We start from the raw sequence: 20,505 nt of genomic DNA on the forward strand, positions 1-20,505 counted from the left end.
GAATCATGAATTTATATGACTCATATTAATTAATAGAAAAAAAACAAAAATATCTTATGCATGCATATTTTATAAATGTTACACTTTAAATTTTCATCTCTTTATTAAAAATACTTTTTTAAATATTTATTTTCTTACTTTATTTTTGAAGTCGAATATCCATTCCTAATAATAAATAACAACAAAAAAAAAAGTTCAAAAGTTAAGTAGATTCAAAACCAAGGGTGGATATTTGACCACCACTCATTATCAAATTCAAAGGGTTTATTGTATAGAAAAGGGGCAATCCAATTCCCAAGGCAACCTGAAGGCCTTTGTAAAAAGTCTATTACGACGAGGGGCATTTTCGTCTAAAAGGAAAGTTTCATTGTGTGATCCAGTGGAGAAGGGAGAGCGGTGGAATTTACAAGGAAGATTTGAAATTCTGGCCTCTCTCTCTAAAATGTGTACTGCCAGAAAGGGAAAGCTCATCAATACATACAGCCCTCCTTATCATACGCTTGTGTATTACACGAATTCTTATTCAACCCCTCAAATTACAGATTCTCAAGTTCCAAACCCCTCTCTCTCTCTCTCTCTCTCTCTCAGAAACCTCCGTTTCAGCTCAGAATCAAAACCCAAGCATCAGGAGAGAGCAGCTTTGAAGGTATTTCTCAGTTCTTGATGTTAAAGGCACTAGCACTACTTTCTTCTTAAATTTCACTTTTTTTTTTTGATCTTTTATGTTTGTTAATGTTAAATCTGAGAAACCCATTTGCTATGTTGAGTTCTTGTGCTGCTTTGCCCTATCAATTTTATCTACAAAATATATTACCTTTTATCGTTTTCTGCAGCGAACGAGTATTTATCTGTTTGATTTCTATGCAAAATGTGAGGAAAGAAACCAACTTTTGTCCTCAATTTTGGAATTTTTGACATTTACGACTAAGAGATGCAGGAAAGTTTTGACATTTGTGGTTATTACTGCCGTCCAAATGCTCAAAACCTCATATTTTTCCAATTCTTGTGATTTGGGAAAGTTCCAAACATTTCCAAAGTCTTGGACTTTCATGGTTGTGCGTTCGATTCTGCGTTTCTCTTGCAAAGCTTGAAAACCCCATCTCATGAAACCATTTTGTTAGGCATTAATCATTTCAATGAACTCTTTTCTTGAATTGGATGCAGGCCAACAATGGGTAGAAGTTTAAGCCCAATACTGCGGCGTGAGTTGGAAAATCTTGATAAAGATGCTGATAGTCGTAGATCAGCAATGAAAGCACTCAAATCCTATGTGAAAGATTTGGACTCCAAGGCAATCCCCATGTTTCTTGCTCAAGTTTCTCAGACTAAAGAAACTGGTTCTTTGTCGGGAGAATGCACTATTTCGCTCTACGAAGTTCTTGCTCGTGTTCATGGTGTCAAAATAGTCCCTCTAATAAACAGCATCATGGCCACCATAATCAAGACCTTGGCTTCGAGTGCAGGGTCTTTCCCTCTTCAACAGGCATGCTCAAAGGTCGTCCCAGCTATTGCTCGATATGGGATTGACCCAACCACCCCTGAAGACAAGAAGAGGCACATTATTCATTCACTCTGCACCCCTCTCTCAGATTCCCTCTTGGGTTCTCAAGAGAGCTTGACTTCTGGAGCTGCCCTTTGCTTAAGGGCTCTTGTTGACTCAGATAATTGGCGTTTTGCTTCTGATGAGATGGTCAATAGGGTCTGTCAGAATGTTTCTGGAGCTTTGGAGGAGAAGTCCACTCAGACAAATGCACACATGGGTCTGGTTATGGCTCTTGCAAAGCGTAATGCATTAATTGTTGAACCATATGCTAGGTTGTTGATACAAGCTGGAATCCGGATATTGAATACTGGTGTAGTGGAGGGGAATTCTCAGAAACGGTTGTCAGCTATTCAAATGGTGAATTTCTTGATGAAGTGTCTGGATCCTTGGAGCATTATCTCTGAGATTGAGTTGATAATTGAAGAAATGGAGAAGTGTCAATCTGATCAGATGGCTTATGTCTCAGGGGCTGCCTTTGAAGCTCTGCAAACTGCAAGGAGAATAGCTGCAGATAAAGGTTCAAAACTTGAAAAGGCTCCTGGTTCAGCCTGTGGGTCAAATTTTAGTAGGAGAGACCATAGCAGGAGGCGAAACTTATCAAGTGCCGGTGATCAGTCTCCTGCATCAGTGTCACCTGAATCACAGACTCTGGATTCCTTTGCTGAATATGACTTTGTTGAGTCACCCGTAACAATGAGTAGTCAGGCTACCCGAAACTCAATTTATGATTGTAGGAGTGTAAACCGGAAGCTCTGGAGTCATGAGAATGGAGGAGTCGATGTGTCTCTCAAGGATGGTTTATTCTCGGAGATTGCTCAGGGTAGTGCCTTTGCGAATGGATTTCCAGGTAACTCTGGGAGTAATGAATTCATGAAATGCGATGGAGATTGCAATGAGGAATTTACAGGGTTCCAGCAAAGAAATCCTAGAAATGGAGTATCAAGAAGCACCACAACTAGTCCTCGGGTAAGTTTCACATGTACTGTTGTATATATGGTAGAATTCTGTTGTTTTTTCTTCTTTTTATTTTGAAGTTGCTATTGCTGATTTGATTGTGACGGTGGTAAAAGTAGTTATCCAACTAAATTTGGGAGCATGGGTCAAAACTTTAATTGAAAGTAATGCAGCAACAAAGTGAATAAATTGCTTGCTGGATTGTAATTGTCGTACTGATTGCCCAAAGTACTCACCATGTCTAACTCTTCGGGAAATTGTCTCTGCTGAAAAGCTTAGCATTCCATAAAAGAGTGTCAATCTTGGAATGGCATGATATGTAATAGTCGATAAAGTTTGTTGCGTTATCAATATCCCAAAAACTTAACCCAAGGACATGAACATACACTTGTTTTATGTTCTAACACTCCTCACATGTGGTTCCCTCCTCACCATTAGAGCCCTACATGTGGAATTCAACTTATGTTGAGAGGAGGAATTGTAGGGATTCAAACTCATAATATCCTGCTCTGATTCCATAATGAAATTGGTTGGTTACTTCCAAACAGCTTAAGTTGTTTGTCCAGTGAATCTCTTATAATCTCCTGCTTCCTGCTCTGATTTCTTACTTTTGCTGTCTACTGAACTTTTATTAAAATCTGCCAATCTTATGATTTTCTTTGATGTTGTTAATCTTGGGATGGTATTGGTATTGCATATTATGGTATTGAAGTTGACTAATATTGCCTCTCCTGTGCTCCAGAGGTCTCGCACTCCAATCAATGTGGACAGCATCATCTTCAATACTCCAAGAAGACTTGTTCACTCTCTTCAGGAACCAAATAATGCCAACTCAAAGTTCTCCGAAAAACTAGCTAGAAGATTTAGAAGTTTATCCATGACCGAATGTGATTGGAGCCCAAATGTCAGATATGATCAAGATGGTTATTCACATGGTGCAAACTATGATGACAGGGAACATGGTAGCTTCTATGGTGGCAGTGAGCAGTTCGAAGGTGGTCCTGAATCAGTGTCATCAACAGATGGCATTCCAGGGGATGCTGATGTTCAGGTGCCTCATGAGGTGGTTCCAGAAAATGAAATATCTCATGAGGTGGTTCCAGAAAACCAAACACAAGCTCAAAAGGCTGGCATAAAAAATCCCTATCGAAAGGCTGCTGTTAAGTTGTTTTGTGGTCTTTCTTTCACACTACTTGCAGTAGCTATGCCACTACTTTGGATTAATGACCACGGCGAAGGGCATGAAGGTTATTATCTAGTTCCAACTTAATGTACTCGCTCCCATGTTAGTCTTCTCATTCTGATGGATCAATTTCTTTTGATAAAGTGAACAATGGTGGTAGACAGTAGCATTAGCACTAGAATTTAACCATCACAACCAGTTGTGATTGGTTGATGTACTGAAGAGAATCGAACAATTTGTGTTCTTGAGGAAATGTTTATCCTTGCTTTTGAAATTGTGGTTTTTTTAAACGAGCATGTATCTTTGTGGCAAGCAATGTCTTTCATGTTTGAAAGTTGTAATCTTTCACATGCTGAGATGAATTGGAGTTTCAAAGTTCAAACAACATACTTGAGCTACTTTTATCATTTTTGTACACAATCTCATATCATAAAAGTCATTCTTTTGTATGCTTGGTACACCGAAGCTTAGAAGATAAGAGCTGAGTCATGTGTTGAGAAATTAGAGATTGGGGTTGTATAAGCGCTGTCCGCCCCTCCATGATTCATTAGGACGCACAATTATTGGTTTTAGCACGGCAGATTGGCCAACACATATATAAGCATACTTGCCATAGTCTTCATGGCTCGAGCCAGGACTGAACATGTATAGTTCATCAAACCCATCTCTTCCTACTACCACTGAGTTTCTTCTACCCTGTTCCATCACAATTCACAAAGATCTGAATTTGCTACCAAAACCTGAATCTGTAAGTGAAATATAGGAGGAAAGTACCCTGTCAATGATTGTGAAGTCGGTAGGGGCACTGGTGTATATTCGGCTCATTTGCTCTCTTAAATGCTTATAGTTGTCATCTTCTTCACCCTCCATTTCTTCTTCATTATTTCCTCTCTGATTTGTATCTTCTTGTTTGCCATCATTTTGATTATTTGGGCCCCAGCCAGCCATTTGCTGCCATAGTTTGCTGATCTGAGCTTCATTTTTCATGCCAAAGTCGTGAGGAATGATACCAAAACTTGACAAAATTGGCAACCTGGTAAAGAAATCTGATCTTTCCAAACCAATAGCATAAGTTGCATCCGGTGAGCTTACTGTCAGATGACTTAAAATAGAGCCGGTTAGTTGGAGAGATGAAGATGTAGAGTTAGAGACTACAATCTCTGAGATTAAGACATCTTGTTTGAGAGTGATAATGTATTTGATTTCAACCATGTCCTCTGAATCTGTGCTAATCAGTTCTACCTGAAATCAAATACTTGATTGATCAGGAAATTAGAATTAACTACTAGCAACTCCTCTATAGGCAGATTGTCTCATTCTCAATTACTTAGTTTCAAGCAAATGGTATATGGTGATCCAATGCATTTTGTTCTAAATATACATTATAAATTTTCTTTTGCTAGAATCTTCCGTAATATAAGATGTTTATGTTGCAAACTGTGAATTTGCGCAATTGACCAAGTTCGATTATTGTCTGAATATGTGGTCTAGAGTCTCTAGACTAGATTTTATCTTTGTTCAATTTAAGCATGTGTCCGGCAACACAACTTTGATAAGAGAACATTACTTTAAGTAGTACGACGACCTTATCCGCTACAACGTGATTAAGTTTGCAACTAGCTAGTACTGTTAAAAGAAAAATAGTTCAGAAAAAGGAACCTGAATGTGATCCTGAGGATTTCCTGTAATTTGATGAAGAGCCCAGTTCGTCGGCGACCAAGGAACTTGCTGACCCACCTCACGCGAACAGTCAAAGGCTAAAGACACCCCTCCTTGAATGGCTATGGCGGCAGCGGCACCGCCGGCACCATTCTCCTCCGATTCGGAGACTGAAGACTGCAGCAGCTCGACAGTGCCGCCATGCCACATGGAAGCCTTGTAGGAGGTGATAAGGCCACTTGGGAGCATCATGATGGCTTTACTTCCATTGTCCAGTTCCATCTTAGCCACACAGCTGTCGCCAATGGCCTTGAATACTACTCCATGGCCGCTGAACTCTTGCTCCAAGTAGTCCACGTTGACAGGTGGTTGGTAGGGGAATGATATTGAACTTGAAGCGGCCACTGATGCAACTGGGAATTCTCTCTTCTTGCTGTTGTTACTAGTACTAGTGGTAGTAGTTTTGTACAAGTGCTGCTGCAGCAACCTACTCAAACAAGAAGAAGATGAATGGTAGTCTGTGTGTTTAGCAGTACCAGAGAGAGGAGTGAAACTGTTGGGTGACAAAAATGGACTGAAAGCCGCCATGCTACTCATCACCTTCTTCTTCTGTGTTTTTCCCACCAGAGGATAAAGTGGCTTATCCCTGCTGTGCTGTTGGTTGGGATATTTTCGCTACAAGACAATTCTTATATATCTCATTCATTTCGTCCCCTTAATTGCTTTTGCCTCAGCGACATGCTAAAAAAAATCAGTAGCGACATGACTACAATCGTGATAGAACCAAATCTACCCTAACCCTAACTTGCTGAGATTTATCAAAGACAAGAACAAGAATTGGCTTTTGACTTTTGAGCAAGCTCTGCTTAAACACCAGAAGATCGACTCTAACTAATTGCCAACCAACCAGCAATTGAATGGCTCTGTAGCTTCAACTTGTAAGCTACACGTCCCACTTTGGCAATAATCTCAAATGGTCCATAAAATTGAGGATGTAGCTTATGAAAAGGATGAAGAGCCAAGAATTTTTGTTGATAAGGTACCAATTCGGTGTTGGTAAGCACGTACTGCTACGATTTGTGTCTGCTTTCAACCTGACAATTCATTTTGAGAAGAAATGATAGAACCAACGGCCGACAATTCTTGGTACCATTACAATTATATGTAAATCTGTACATATAACAAAGCGTTACACTCAATACAAATCAAGCTTTCTTTAATTCTCTAGATGGTATCATCCTTCCAGAAGAGCTAACGCTCACCTTTCAATTCTGTACCTTCTGCGTTTTCTTTCCCGCTTTTCCATTGTCATGGCCACCTCAACCCTTCCTGCATCCTTCAATATCTCCAATATGATCACCACTCCTATGGGTCGCAACAATTACCTTAGTTGGCGGTCTCAATTTCAAGATGTTCTTGAAATTCACAGCCTCGAAGACATTGTGCCCTCTGATTCTAAACCGTCCAAGAAGTTATGATACCATATAGAGAGTTAAAGAACCACTGGTGCTCAATCAAATTCAATCCCATACTTCATTGTCTGTATCATTGTACTTTTTTATATATAATTATTTACTTATCTTCTTTGGCTATAAAAGTAACATGTAAATCTTCAGCAAATACACTCAATACAAATCAAGCTTTCTTTAATTCTCTATGGGAGAAGCACTAGTCTCTGCACCTATTGCACAAGAAGGTCAACCGAAGAAGCAACAATAATCCCACTAATCCCAGCACCTACATTACCAGGAGTTCAATTGACATAACAACAAGAAGTGCACAAAAATAGGTGTAGGAAGACCCGGCAGAAGAAGACTAAGAAGGCACTTGTTGACCCTAAAAACTATCAAGCCTACGTTGCACGCAGGTTGAGTAATCAATAAGCTAACTACGTCTTTCGGTTGTGTGCGGGGCGTGCCAACTTGTCGGCCAAGCTCAGCCGAGGAGTAAAATGTGTTGATGTCGCATTGGGCGCGCTGCTGACTTCTTGATTTTGCGATTGCGGTCGAGGAAGGAACACGTCTCGGTCTTCGGGTTCTAGAGCCTGAAGACAAGGCTGCTAGTCTTGTAAAGTTCACAGGTCGTCGGCGTCGGGTTCAGTCACGATGGTTATATTCGTAAGAGTATAAGCACGCCGAACCGGTACCAAACTATACAGACACAAGTACTCAAAAGAGATGTATGTCTTGATGGTGAATGTGGTTCGGCCGTCAGAATGCTGAACTCTAAAACTTATTTGTGAATACCCAATCATAAAACAACTCGGCGTTCAATTTGTCGAGCCCAGTAATTTGTAACACCTCACTTCGCTGAGAAGGCTAATGAGATGATCTTTGCCAATAAGAATTCGAAAATCCTTCTTGACCGAGACTTGGATAGGTAATCAGTCGGCTAAGAAGCAGTGCTGTTTATCTAAATTGAAGGTGCTCCTTAATCAGTTGATTCTACGGCTCAAGTGCTGTTTATCCAAACTGAAGGTGTTGTTGGTTGCCTTCACAGTGTTGTTTATCCAAACTGAAGGTGTGTCGTCAGAAAAAGAAAATAAAAATCTCAAGGTTGTTGAGAGGTTTCGTGTAGAGCGAGAGTTTGCGCAGGGCAGTTTGTGTGTTGAATTGGGGGGCTCATTTGTTGCAACGCACCTTGTATTTATAGCATTCATATCTTCTGCTTGATACGGCCAGATAATTTTGTAGAGTCCAACTGCAACTCTAACTCGCGGAACTAAAATTGATCTGTATCAAATGTCAAGGCATATCCTTCAGATTTCGTGACTTTCAAACAAAATAAAGCATAGGCTTTATCACATCACATCACATCAGAAACCTAGCCCACCTAGACTTCTTATCTCATCAAAAACTCCATCAAAAGCCTTTAAACTCATGATAACTTCCATCACCATGCAAACAGGGCCTAGCCTACCTAGGATTCTTATCTCATCATTAGCCAAGATCATCAAATCTTAGACTTATCACATCACCACCAAATACCATGCCTATCCTAATCAAAATGAATTTCAAATTCATTTTTAGATTCCAAGTGCTATCAGACATCCCAAATCAATTCGAACTGTACTGCTTGCTTGGGATATAATTCACATTCTATTTATCTGGTTTAAGAAGATGCAGATAATACATATTAAAAAATAATTATTATGATAAAAACCATAAAATTATCCTTTAATAATAACAAAATTATCTTCACTTTTTTATCCAACAGTTGGGAGCTATGCTCACTCAACGACCTTGATTGCATGGGCCGATGGTGTAAATTTGCGTCCAAACATTGCCCCCCAGTTTCCTTGATTTTCGGCTTGTAAGCCGGATGGTTAAGGAAATTAATTGTTCGTAGCCAACAAAATCTCGTTGTATCGCTGAAAATGAAACTTTGTTCCTTGGTAATAACATGTCTGTTTTGCTAACGTTGAGGTCTTCCTCGATTGCCACAATTCTATACAAGGCTCGGCGACTTTGCTAGAAAAACCTTCTAATTACTTTGACCATCCAACTCATACGGTCGAATTGCAAATGGGGCCGAGAAGAACCTGATTCTTGGTAGCTCGACCTGTCACCCATTATGAATGTTGCAATCACTTTTATGAAACAATCACATGTGGACAGCTCGGCCAAGTTTAGCCTGTCATTCAGCCATCCACTCTTCAGCATTATTATATATATATATATATATATATATATATATATATATATATAACATCAAGACCATAAAAAATAAAATCAAATCTTGGCCTATTGGCCTACTCTGTCCAACTTGGAATGATGTTGTTAGCCATGCATATTTCTATCACATTTTATTCTTTTATGACTCCCAGCTTCACCAAAGTGTCTCTGCTAAACTCACCAAATAACATCCTTATTTATTTGATGCTTTTTAAGTCCAAAAACTTGAAGAAATTCTGGGAAAACCAAAACAAGTGTCTCCAATGAGATTGGGGGCCGAGACAAACCACTTTTGGTAGCTCGGCCTGTCATCAATCAAAGTCAGCAACACAGCAATCCTGACATAACACATTACACAAACACTTTTTCATGTAAGCTCATTCGGTTGTATGCGGGGTGTGCCAACTCGTGGGCTGAGCTCGGCCGGGGAGTAAAATGTGTTAATGTCGCGTTGGGCGCGTTACTGACTTCTTGATCTTGCAATTGTGGCCGAGGAAGGAACATGTCTCGGCCTTCAGGTTCTAGAGCTTGAAGACAAGGCTGCTATTCTTGTGAAGTTCATGGGTCGTCGATGCCGGGTTTAGCCACGGTGATTATATTCGTAAGAGTATAAGCACATTGAACTGACACCAAACTATACGGACACAAGTACCCAAAAGAGATGTATGTCTTGATGGTGAGTGTGGTTCGGTCGTCAGAATGCCGAACTCTAAAACTTACTTGTGAATACCCAATCATAAAATAAATCGGCGTTCAATGTGTCGAGCCCAGTAATCTGTAACACCTCACTTCGCCGAGAAGGCTAATGAGATGACCTCTGCTAATAAGGATTCGAAAATCCTTCTCGACCGAGACTTGGATAGGTAATCAGTCGGTCGAGAAGCAGTGCTGTTTATCCAAACTAAAGGTGCTCTTTAATTGGTTGATTCTACGACTCCAGTGTTGTTTATCCAAACTGAAGGTGTCGCCGGTTGCCTTCATAGTGCTGTTTATCCAAACTGAAGGTGTGTCGACAGAAAAAGAAAATAAAAATCTCAAGGTTGTTGAGAGGTTTTGCGTAGAGCGAGAGTTTGCGTAAGGCAACTTGTGTGTTGAATTGGGGGGCTCATTTGTTGCAACGCACCTTGTATTTATAGCATTCATATCTTCTGCTTGATACGGCCAGATAATTTTGTAGAGTCCAACTGCAACTCTAACTTGCGGAACTAAAATTGATATGTGTCAAATGCCAAAGCATATCCTTCAGATTTCGTGACTTTCAAACAAATAAAGCCTAGGCTTTATCACATCACGTCATAAACCTAGCCCACCTAGGCTTCTTATCTCATAAAAAACTCCATTAGAAGCCTTTAAACTTATTTGATAACTTCCATCACCATGCAAACAGGGCCTAACCTACCTAGACTTCTTATCTCATCATTATCCAAGACCATCAAATCTTAGACTTATCACATCACCACCAAAAGCCATGCCTATCCTGATCAAAATGAATTTGAAATTCATTTTTAGCTTCCAAGTGCCGTCAGACATCCCAAATCAATTCGAACTGTACTGCTTGCTTGGGATATAATTCGCATCCTATTTATCTGGTTTAGGAAGATGCAAATAATTCATATTAAAAAATAATTATTCTGATAAAAATCATAATATTATCCTTTAACAATAACAAAATTATCTTCACTTTTCTATCCGACGGTTGGGAGCTATGCTCACTCAACGACCTTGATTGTACGGGCCGATGGTGTAAATTTGGCTCCAAACAACACTATAAGACTAAACTTATCAAAACATAAGTTAAGAGATTAAGCTCATGAATCACAAATTTATACGATTATTGAAATCACAATTCAATAATCGCAATAACAAACTAACCCGTAGAAGAAGTAAAAGAAAAGCCAAAGCAGACTTCTAAATAATGCACCTTCCCTCTCTTGCAAAACCAAAAGTACTCAAACTAACAATAGGTCTTAGTTCAATATTGAGGGTACATTTGGTGACATTTAGGCATAAAAAAATGTGGGTGATTTGGTTTAATTTGCTTTGCTTTGGATATGGTATCGTGTTAATTTATGATTTAGGCATCAAAAATGGGATTTTGTTTCCTGAAGAGAAAAGATGGAGGTGAAGATTGTTTCCCAAATGATCAGAGCTGAAATAACTCAGCCGATTATATTGTGTTAACAGGGACACCAAGCCACATCGATACAAATACGTACAAATTATCAAGAATTAGTATAGGTTTAGACATCGATAGAAATACAACAAGAATGAAAGTAAAGAAAATTTTGAATGTAACGAATGATAACTTAGTGTGTCTGAATGCATGATGCACATATTGTATGGTACTGCCTTTCGTTGTTATTTGGTTGCATTTGTCTGTGGTTGCTTTTGCAGCTCCTTGCCGATTAATTTATATAGTTTTAGGTGACGATCACTTTTTATATTCATATTTAGTATTTCATGGTTTATAGATGTGGTTTGATTTTGATTGCTGGATGAGGAAATCAAGCATGTCTATGACTTGGTTTTGGTTGTTTTAAAATATATGCTAGTGTGCCTGTTTATGTAGTTATATGTCTGTTTTTTGTTGTAACAAAGTTATTTTCTTTGTCTGTATTTGTTTCTCCTCAATTTGTCGCTGCATCTGTGTACTTTCTTTGTTTACGTGGCTTGCACTGTTTGTTTGCCGGTGGTTTTGGTTTGGTCATTGGCAAAAAAGCCTTTACATCCATCTATATCTTGATATCATTGGCAAAAAAGCCTCTACATCCATCCATCTATGTCTTGATGTATGCGGGAAACTCCTGTCTTGATCTATGTTGGGTTTATACATGTTTTTTCAGTGATTTTGATGCTGCCAAACTTATCTTAATGTATCACTTCTGACATTTTATTCTGCTTCCTCTGGTAATTGTACTTAATTAATAGAATTTTAGATGTTTTCATTTTCGGTTCATTTAGTTAGTCAAGGTATTAATCTTCTGCAGATTACGACATCATTTTGTTGTTCATCTGGTTTTTTTTCCCCTATTTATAACACGTCATGATCAGTGGCTCCCAAGCTTAATTGAAAGGGATTGGCATTTTAATTAGCTAGGATCTAATTTGAAAATTACGTTTTATACACCAGTATTCCAAATATATTGCAATTTATTTCATTTCTGTTCTTTTTTTTGTTTGGCAAGCGAACACCGATGTACAAAGGTGATTACTCAAGTGCTAGAATATACTAGGCATTTTCTTAGGCAACTTGAAATTATGCAGGTAAATGCAAAGTTCAATGCCTTTATACAGCGTATTCTCAACTTTTAATGCATTTTCAATCTGGTCTTTAATTTGTTTTTATTAGGCTCATGAAGTTTGATTACACTCTTCATTTTCAATTGTACCAATTAGGCTCATAAAGTGGTTCAAAGAGCTCCAAGAGCTTGATTCATCCATTTTATACTTTTCATGTAAAACTTCTTTCAAAAAGTTAAAACATCTTTCATTGTAAATAAATTAACCATAGGTAACAATCTTTTATCCCTTCTTTTGTTTTTTGCTGCATTGTTTAGGTGGTGAATTGCGTGGAAAATGGGGGAGGGTTACAATTTATTTAATTTGAGCAAAATAGTAGCATTTAAGCTTAGTTGGTTAGTGAGGATTAGAGTCAATAAGGCGTCCTCTATCTATATCAAAAATCTGAATTCATTGAATGATGAATGAGGTTGTAGTGAGAGAAATTGAGAAAGTTAAGAAAAGACGATAGATGAAGCTACAAATATACGACAAACAATAATAATACATAAATTCATCTACGTTGGTTTATTAAACTTCGTCAAGCAGGCCTTTTGCCTTAGTTGGGATTTAGTTTGGTACTTTCATACTAATTTCCATTGTTTATAATAGTTAACCAACTAAAAGTGCTTTCTTTTGATTATTTTCCAATATGTTTTAGCTAGTTGACAATCCTAACAGATTTACTTAGGCACCCATCAAATTGTGTATTATTATACATGTACCTAACATATAATGCTAGATATATTTTTATAGTTGTCTCATATTATATAAAAAAATTATAAGTACCCTCTCTCTACATGAAAACTATCCATTTCATCATGCATTTTTTAGTTAAGCTACTATGTTTTTGTAATTGTTTTGACTGAGGAGGAGGAACAGAGGCTAAAGTACCTTCAATTTGTTCAAGAGGAACCTCATGCCGCAGTTTGCTTCACAAACCTTTACGGTTAGTTCCATACAGTATGTTGTATGTTTGGGGATATCTCTACATCTTAATTTCTGCTCTCAGGTTGCTAAAAGTTTGTAATTTTACTTGCTACTTGATTATAAAAATGTAAAACAAAATCTGTACGTGATTTACAAATTTATATTTGATTTTAGACGTTTTTCCAGTGTAAGGCATATGTTGCACATGCATGAAAACGGTACAAGTTGTTTTGGTTTTGGATAGTAAGCTTTTGAGTTTTGCAACCATTGTGACTCGAACAAATTTAGTGTGAAAGGGGATACAATTTGGTTCTCCTTAATACATAATATAACAAAGGCCTAGAAATTTTCCTTCAAGGAATATGCAAATTTTTTTTGCGCATCTTAGCATGCAGTTTTTATGAAGGGGTATTAATGTGTGTTATTTACATTGGTGCATTTGAGGGTGTGATTCCGTTCTTACCGCCTTTTTAGTGCATTTTTTTGTGCATACCTGTTGTGATTAATACATTCAATCTTCGCTGTAGACACATTTTTTAGTATACTTTCATCTTCCATTATATTTAATTTCCTCCAATACCTCACCCACTAACAAAAGGTAGATATCTTTGAAATCTTTAGTGGACGAATGGTTTGAATTCAAGATACCATTAGGTTGGCTCACCACACCTTTAAATAGAACTCTGAAAAGAGTTGAAATCAATAACATAATTGTGATTTTGGTGAGTTCTTTTTTTCATGACTAAAGCGTTTGACGGAAGAAAAAAAAAAGTAAATACTTTTTGGTCAAAAGGAAATTTGCTGTTAGTGCTCTCCAAAGTTGTGAGAAATTTCTATACAGGAAATCAAGCACAATTTTTTTAGTCTCTCAATCCTCTATTATAATGTTCGCTATTTTCGTTTAATTTATTTAATTTATTGTCAGAAATAAAAAGAGATGCGTGAAATTCATCTCCTTTATAAAATACCCTTCTTTATAGAAGTAACTTGCATTAAACAAATTTATTATCATTGTAATATCTCAATCCAATAATATAATGTCATACTTTTAACATTTTAAATGGTTAATGTGAATTACTTAAACAAGTAAACAACAACCACAAAGTGTACACTTATTTACAGGCTTTGCCATCGTTTTCCCCGACATGACCAATCCTTCTCCCCTCCACTGCATACGCGGCTACGCCTCTTGCTAACAATACCTCACTTCTTTGACTGTAAGGCCTCGTTTGATGAGGAGGACTAAATGGGATATGACAATTCACTACAATGAACCTATTTTAAAGGAAAAAATGGATGAAAACTTCTATATTTTGTCCAAGTTGAAAGTTACTCATGAATAAAAGATATACTATTCGTCCTCATAAAAATGGTTTAAAAGAGAGAATTTTTCTTCAATTGGACAAAATAAAGAAGTTGTCATTCATTTCTTTCTTTAAAGTATCTTCAAATGAGGCCTGAAAATGTCGTTTGTTCGTAATTAGGGCCTTAATATTCACCCATTTCATGGAAATGAAATCCACTGCTTAATTGTTCCTTAGCAAATACTTTTGTTCCTTATATATATAAAGAAGCCACGACAATAAATATCTCAAACAACCAGAGCACAAGTACAAAGAAAAAGCCTTCTTAACTTTTTAATTCATCGACTCTTTTCTTTGTCAAGGGATTTTCCAACCCTTGGACCATAAACCTTTCATCCCATAGCAATCTCAATCTCAATCTTAGAGCAATCCGATGGCATTTCACACTTGATCAATATAGTTTTATTTGCTCATCTATTTACTTGATTGTAAGTTTCCAGTCCAGTTTATACATATTTCTTTTTGTGCAAGCTGTGTTTCTTTGTTTATCTCCAAGCATTTCAATTGGATATAACCACTTTATATTCAATTCATATTCCAACAATCTTGTCATTTTTATAATATCTACATGAGAAAAGTCCACAAAGCAAAGAAGGAACCTAAACTTGAGTCTCTCTCAATCAATGACACAATCTTTTGATTAGAAGTTAAATAGCGGAATTTCCATCACACATATCGTCTATTAGTGAAAACTAGTAGTGGCACGCTCGCTCTCTTGAAATCCATGTTTATATAAATTTCCGGCCTACATGCAAGGCATATGCATGTGCAATTTATTTGTAGGCAATGTTCTAAAAAACGGCCTAGGCGGCGCCTAGGCCCTGGACGGTGGTGAGCCAAGGCGTTTTCTTGCAAATCGGTAGGAAAAATCGGATGGGCTCTAGGTGGCTTTTTTTATTTTTTTATTTTTATTTTTTTTTTATATTTTATTAATGAAATTGAAAAATAAAATAAAATAAATCCTATCTAAGTCTAAGTGGTTTAAAATTGTGAACTTATTGTACATGTGTCATCCTACAATACTCCTCACGATGGTTATATGGCATATATGCTTAATGTGTTTTTAAATTTTGGACTTGTTGGATATTTTTTTTGCATTTTATCATTCTTTTATTATCTTATCCATGTATTTCATAGAAGTATAATTTTTTGTAAGTGTCAATATGTACTTATTTAAAAGATATACAAGAAATTTACCTAAATCTACCCGGGCCGCCTAGGCTCTAGGCGGCAGCCTGCCGCCCGACTAGCGCCTAACGTTTTTTAGAACCTTGTTTGTAGGTGAAATTTATTTGTCGAACAAATACATATCTCATGAAAGGTTCAAAGGGAAACATATTGATGCAACACAGAAATACTACGAAACTAGTTGTGCTGAAGTTATTTCCATGCATCGTACGCACGGTAGCAAAATACCAAATCAGTAAAAACGAAATGGAGTCTCATTAGAGAGCCATCATCTTTATTCAAAGTGTCTCAGGCTCAGGCTTCCCACCCCCTGAGGACAGTCGCCCTTGCAACGCGGTTAACTCCGAGCGTGAAGGCTCCCATCCGGAGATCGCAGTTATGGGTTTTGCACATCTCCTTCACACCTTTGAAGCCTTTGGTCATGTAAGTCCTGAGCTCATTGTTCACCTTCTCTTCATCCCACAAGAATCCTTGAATGTTCTGCAATTTATGCACCACCAATTTAGTAGCATGAGATTAAAATAATAAACATGGCTATTGTATTGTAAAGTTAAAATGTATTGACAATATGTATGTGGTGTATATGATATATACCTGCACCCACTCAAGGTAACTAACAGTAACTCCTCCAGAGTTTGCATATATATCAGGAAGAATTACAACACCTTTCTTTGACAGGATCTGCAAAATAGAGGAAAGAATGTTCATTTTAACTAATTAAACATTACTGGTGTTTTAATTGTCCCCTTTCTAAATCTAATTGTCAAGCAATTAACAAAGCACCAACCTCATCAGCCTCAGGGTCAGTAGGATGATTAGCCGCTTCGATTATAAATTTAGCTTTTATGTCATTTGCGTTTTCCCTACATTCAAAAACAACAGTTGGATCATCATGGCTAGCCATATTAATTTCAGGATTTTCATTATGTTTCGAAAATCTTGATGTAGTTTCTGTACTGCTTATTAGAAATTAGAATTATGTAGTACGTACTTGTTGATGACACCTCCGAGGGCTGCTGGAATGAGAATGTCACAATCTTCAACCAAGATTGAGCTGGGTTCTATTGGATCCCCACCATGGAAGCCCTTGACTCCCCTGTTGTCTTTGACATGCTTGAGCAGGCTTGGAATGTCAAGTCCTTCGCTGTTCTTTAGGGCTCCAGTGATGTCACTCACTGCAACTATTTTGCCACCACCCTCATGGATTAGCTGGGCCGCCCACGAGCCTACATTCCCAAAACCCTGAAATCGATTTAGTTTAGCTTAGACAACAAGTTAAATCAATTGAAATCTAATCCAGGCTCAAGTCTCAGACTCTCAACCATATAAACTTTTTGTGTTCAGTAAAAGTCCACCTGTATAACAAACTGTTGTCCGGAGATGCTCTTTCCATATTCATTGAGTAATGCCTCTGTTGCAAAAAGTATTCCTCTTCCCGTTGCTGCATCTCTTCCTAGTGATCCACCAAGATCCTGATTAACAAAAAAAAAAATTACAGAATGTTACGCAATAAAAACAAACAAAATTTGTAGCACAGGTATGAACTATTGCAAGACAAGACTGCCATGAATCGAATAAAGGAGGACAATTTAACTGAAGTAACTTTTTTATTATGATTTACTTACAATAGGCTTTCCAGTCACTACTGCAGGTGAGTAGCCATGAAACTTTGAGTACTCATCTAGTATCCATGCCATGGTCTGTTTAAACCAAAAAAAAAAAAAAAAAAAAATGGAAAAAGATTGAGAGAAAAAAATGCTAAAATTCAGTCCAAAGTTTAGAAGACATTCAAGCTGATCAACTTGATTAATTAGCAGCTTCAGCTAGTGATCAAATCTCATGTAAAGAATTAATGAAAAATGTGCCATGCTCAACCTGTGGACCTGTCCCCATATCTGGTGCTGGAACATCGGTGTGGATTCCGATAAGATCGTGTATCTTTTGTGTGAATACTCTGGTAAGTCGTTCTAGTTCAGAAATACTCAACTTCCCTGGATCACATCCTATACCTCCTTTGGCACCACCATACGGGATGTTGGCTACCGCGGTCTTCCATGTCATGAGCTGTGCTAAAGCATTCACCTCATCTGGATCAACCTACATTTTCCGTAGATGGATCCATAACAGTTAGAGACACTTTTATGGCAACGAGTCTTGATACATGACAACCATTTGCATTTGTCGAAGTGAAACGTAACAAAGTATGCATATACCTCTGGGTGATATCTGATTCCTCCCTTCATAGGGCCTCTAGCATTGTCATGTTGAACCCTGAAGCCAACGAATGAAGCCAAACTGCCATCGTCTTTCGGTATAGTACACTCAACCTGCACCGAAATATATAGTTCAAAATCAATGAAAAGAGAAAACTCCAACTCTGTAAATAATCTTCTATATCCTCAAATTGTATCCTAGAATTAAAAATGCAGTTACACATGTGAAATATCTTCTGAAAATGATGGAATTGAAACTGAAATATTCATGGCTAAAGCGTAAATGAAAATAGACGAACAGTTGGGAAATTTCTTTTAGTTTGATAAGAAATTTGGTGACAAGTTTGAGTCAACTATGTATTAAGGTTTAAACAAAAACAATCCATGAATGTTCTTGATGTTTCCCTGGATGTAAGAAAAATATCCACTTTAATTTTAGAGTGAAATCTACTAATAATTAAGACCAAGGGGTATACAGAAGGGAGATTATATGCATAATTACCTTGATTTCCCTAAATGGTATCAGTAAACTTTTCTCAAGCTTGGAGTCCAATCCCAAAAGCCGAGCAGCCAACTTAAAATTTCTGTTGGTTGCCACTAATGCATTCATCTTTGTTCCTTCTTCAACTGTCTGTCTCAGAAGCTAAAAGCTCAGCTATTTCAATTCGCTTTTCTAGCTAGCTATTATTAAGAATTATACGTCAATTTGCACTCTATAACAATTTTTCAAAGTAAATGACCATTAATGATAACATTTCAGTAACTTCAACCCCAGTCTGCATATTATATTATGTATAAAACAAACTTACCAAAAAAATAAAAATTGTGCCAGTACTTGCTGACGATTTGCTCTTACGAACATAGAACTGGTTCTCCAAACACACTCTGATTATTACAACATTTTATATATGTGTTGATTTCGGTGAAGAATTGTTTTGAAGTTCATGAAACTTAGCCAAGTAGTTATATTTTTCTGAAGAGATTAAAGTAATTGATTATTAAGGTTACTATTTTCATAGTTTCAACGATTTACAGTACATAATTAACTTTAAGTTTCTCACACTCATAATACTTGATTATGATCAATTGCACTAGGTATCTATAATTAAACAGCAGCACTAGTACAGTAAAGTGTCTAACCCACATTTGTCTTCACCTTTTTTGCCAATCTCCCGTATTCTCATCAAGCAACATCAATCATGCATTTATAACATATTGGCAATTATGTGCACGCCACGACACAATGCACAAGTACAAGTACAATATCTTTTCATTTTCCAAAAGTAAATAGTGACAAATCAAACAACACAATGTGATAGACAAATTCATGTGGTGTAGACGACCTACCTGCGAATGTTTGCATATTGGAAAGTAAGTGCCTTACTGATAATCACCTAAAAAGCATGATTCCATGCTCAGAAACTTCTAAGATCACTTTTATCTCCAAAGAAAAGAAAGAACACAAAGGAAAGATGAAAGAAATGGTTCTGAGATTTGCGGAAACAGAAGGATCAACAAGCCATATAACAGCAAGGTCACCCTTCAGCTTTTCAAGTGTGCAGTTCAAGCAAACTTTATACCTAGATATTTCTTCGTATATAATAAATAAATACTAGGTACGTATTCAAGACATGTGAATTAGCTTCTTAACACGTAATTCTCTAGCATGTGAATTAGCTTCAGTGTTTTCCTTTTCAACTTTTATTTTCCATTTCCATTTTCTTTGATCAAGAAAAGGTGCATGTCCCTTTTTTTATACGTCGACTCATTTGTAACGTGCTTGCAAGAAATATTACCCTTAAGCAAATTCAGTACGAAATTGGTATTGATGATGATAAAATCACGAGGGTTCCAAAACCAATACAGATCAATAGCCAAAGAATTGTAGTGGAATTTAGAGAGACAAGGAAGAATATATGTGTATGTGTAGATATATATACATATAGACACTGACTAATTGAAAGAGAGAGAGGGAGAGAGACCAACAGGAGGAACCCGAAATGCAGCGGCAGCCAACACTGATCAATCGAGCTTATATGTTGTAGTTAAATGACTACTGAGAGAATCGAATTTGAACTGTGGATATAAATATATATAGATGTCGATAATGCATATATGAGTAAAACCGAGGGAATTGCGACAAAAGTAGAATCCAATTCTCTAGCTATTGCTACTATGGAATTCTTGAGAGTTGAGACTTATGTGCGCACATATATATATATATATATATAGACACACACACGTGCGTGTGTAATTGTATATATAAAGAAGATAGTCATATCATTCTGAAAAGTGTAAGAGCTCGTTTGGAATTGTTTTTGGTGAAATTAATTTTGGGTTCCAAAAACACTTTAAATGCTTTTTGGAAGAAGCACTTTAAATGCTTTGTGGAATAAGCACTTTAAATGCTTTATGGAATAAGCACAAGATATGTACTACTTGAAGGAAACACCAGATATGTACTTTTTGAAGGAAACACTTAAATGCTTTTCCAAGGCACTTGGATTTTACCAAGGAT

General features: G+C 37.2%; 3 protein-coding genes and 1 long non-coding RNA gene across 11 annotated transcripts; 2 read left to right on the forward strand and 2 right to left on the reverse strand.

Moving 5' to 3' along the window:
• The first annotated feature begins 406 nt into the window (after nt 1-406).
• Nucleotides 407-4,274, forward strand: LOC103944411 (protein SINE1). Its single transcript, XM_009354875.3, has 3 exons — nt 407-646; nt 1,165-2,509; nt 3,240-4,274. Exons 2-3 carry the CDS (start codon nt 1,172-1,174, stop codon nt 3,765-3,767), a joined length of 1,866 nt encoding a protein of 621 aa, XP_009353150.2. The 5' UTR covers nt 407-646; nt 1,165-1,171; the 3' UTR covers nt 3,768-4,274.
• Nucleotides 4,001-5,951, reverse strand: LOC103944410 (protein NDH-DEPENDENT CYCLIC ELECTRON FLOW 5). The gene is made up of 3 exons (XM_009354874.3): nt 5,340-5,951; nt 4,455-4,922; nt 4,001-4,376 (listed from the first exon to the last, which is right to left on the reverse strand). The coding sequence occupies exons 1-3, from the start codon at nt 5,934-5,936 to the stop codon at nt 4,182-4,184; spliced, it is 1,260 nt and encodes a 419-aa protein (XP_009353149.2). The 5' UTR covers nt 5,937-5,951; the 3' UTR covers nt 4,001-4,181.
• Nucleotides 5,952-11,820: 5,869 nt separating this feature from the next.
• On the forward strand, nt 11,821-16,006 carry LOC125475078. Its single transcript, XR_007256401.1, has 2 exons — nt 11,821-13,241; nt 15,868-16,006. It is a non-coding gene; the product is annotated as an uncharacterized LOC125475078 (long non-coding RNA).
• Nucleotides 15,846-20,189, reverse strand: LOC103944408 (glutamate dehydrogenase 1). Of its 8 annotated transcripts, none has more exons than XM_009354872.3 (10): nt 19,974-20,189; nt 18,490-18,618; nt 17,988-18,101; nt 17,650-17,871; nt 17,400-17,474; nt 17,130-17,246; nt 16,766-17,016; nt 16,562-16,637; nt 16,369-16,455; nt 15,846-16,254 (listed from the first exon to the last, which is right to left on the reverse strand). In XM_009354872.3, exons 2-10 carry the CDS (start codon nt 18,595-18,597, stop codon nt 16,069-16,071), a joined length of 1,236 nt encoding a protein of 411 aa, XP_009353147.1. In that variant the 5' UTR covers nt 18,598-18,618; nt 19,974-20,189; the 3' UTR covers nt 15,846-16,068. The 8 variants fall into 8 exon arrangements, with proteins under 8 accessions (XP_009353147.1, XP_009353144.1, XP_048435356.1 ...); XM_009354869.3 differs by having other exon boundaries at nt 18,490-18,630; XM_048579399.1 differs by having other exon boundaries at nt 18,490-18,664.
• Between the last annotated feature and the right edge of the window lie 316 nt (nt 20,190-20,505).

This window comes from the organism of the source record quoted next, unplaced genomic scaffold (genome assembly GCF_019419815.1).
Source record: "Pyrus x bretschneideri cultivar Hongxiangsu unplaced genomic scaffold, Pyrus_bretschneideri_v1 Contig131, whole genome shotgun sequence".
NCBI classification, from domain to species: domain Eukaryota; kingdom Viridiplantae; phylum Streptophyta; class Magnoliopsida; order Rosales; family Rosaceae; genus Pyrus; species Pyrus x bretschneideri.

What these genes read in the sequence shown, in the direction of transcription:
- LOC103944411 (XM_009354875.3), top strand. Translation starts at nt 1,172, where the DNA reads ATGGGTAGAAGTTTAAGCCCAATACTGCGGCGTGAGTTGGAAAATCTT. An exon ending in GCACCACAACTAGTCCTCGG is followed by an intron (nt 2,510 to 3,239) that starts GTAAGTTTCACA and finishes CCTGTGCTCCAG; the next exon opens with AGGTCTCGCACTCCAATCAA.
- LOC103944410 (XM_009354874.3), bottom strand. Translation starts at nt 5,936, where the DNA reads ATGAGTAGCATGGCGGCTTTCAGTCCATTTTTGTCACCCAACAGTTTC. An exon ending in ATCCTCAGGATCACATTCAG is followed by an intron (nt 4,923 to 5,339) that starts GTTCCTTTTTCT and finishes ATTTGATTTCAG; the next exon opens with GTAGAACTGATTAGCACAGA. An exon ending in ACTTCACAATCATTGACAGG is followed by an intron (nt 4,377 to 4,454) that starts GTACTTTCCTCC and finishes GTGATGGAACAG; the next exon opens with GGTAGAAGAAACTCAGTGGT.
- LOC103944408 (XM_009354872.3), bottom strand. Translation starts at nt 18,597, where the DNA reads ATGAATGCATTAGTGGCAACCAACAGAAATTTTAAGTTGGCTGCTCGG. An exon ending in TACCATTTAGGGAAATCAAG is followed by an intron (nt 18,102 to 18,489) that starts GTAATTATGCAT and finishes ATTTCGGTGCAG; the next exon opens with GTTGAGTGTACTATACCGAA. An exon ending in ATATGGGGACAGGTCCACAG is followed by an intron (nt 17,475 to 17,649) that starts GTTGAGCATGGC and finishes TGGTTTAAACAG; the next exon opens with ACCATGGCATGGATACTAGA.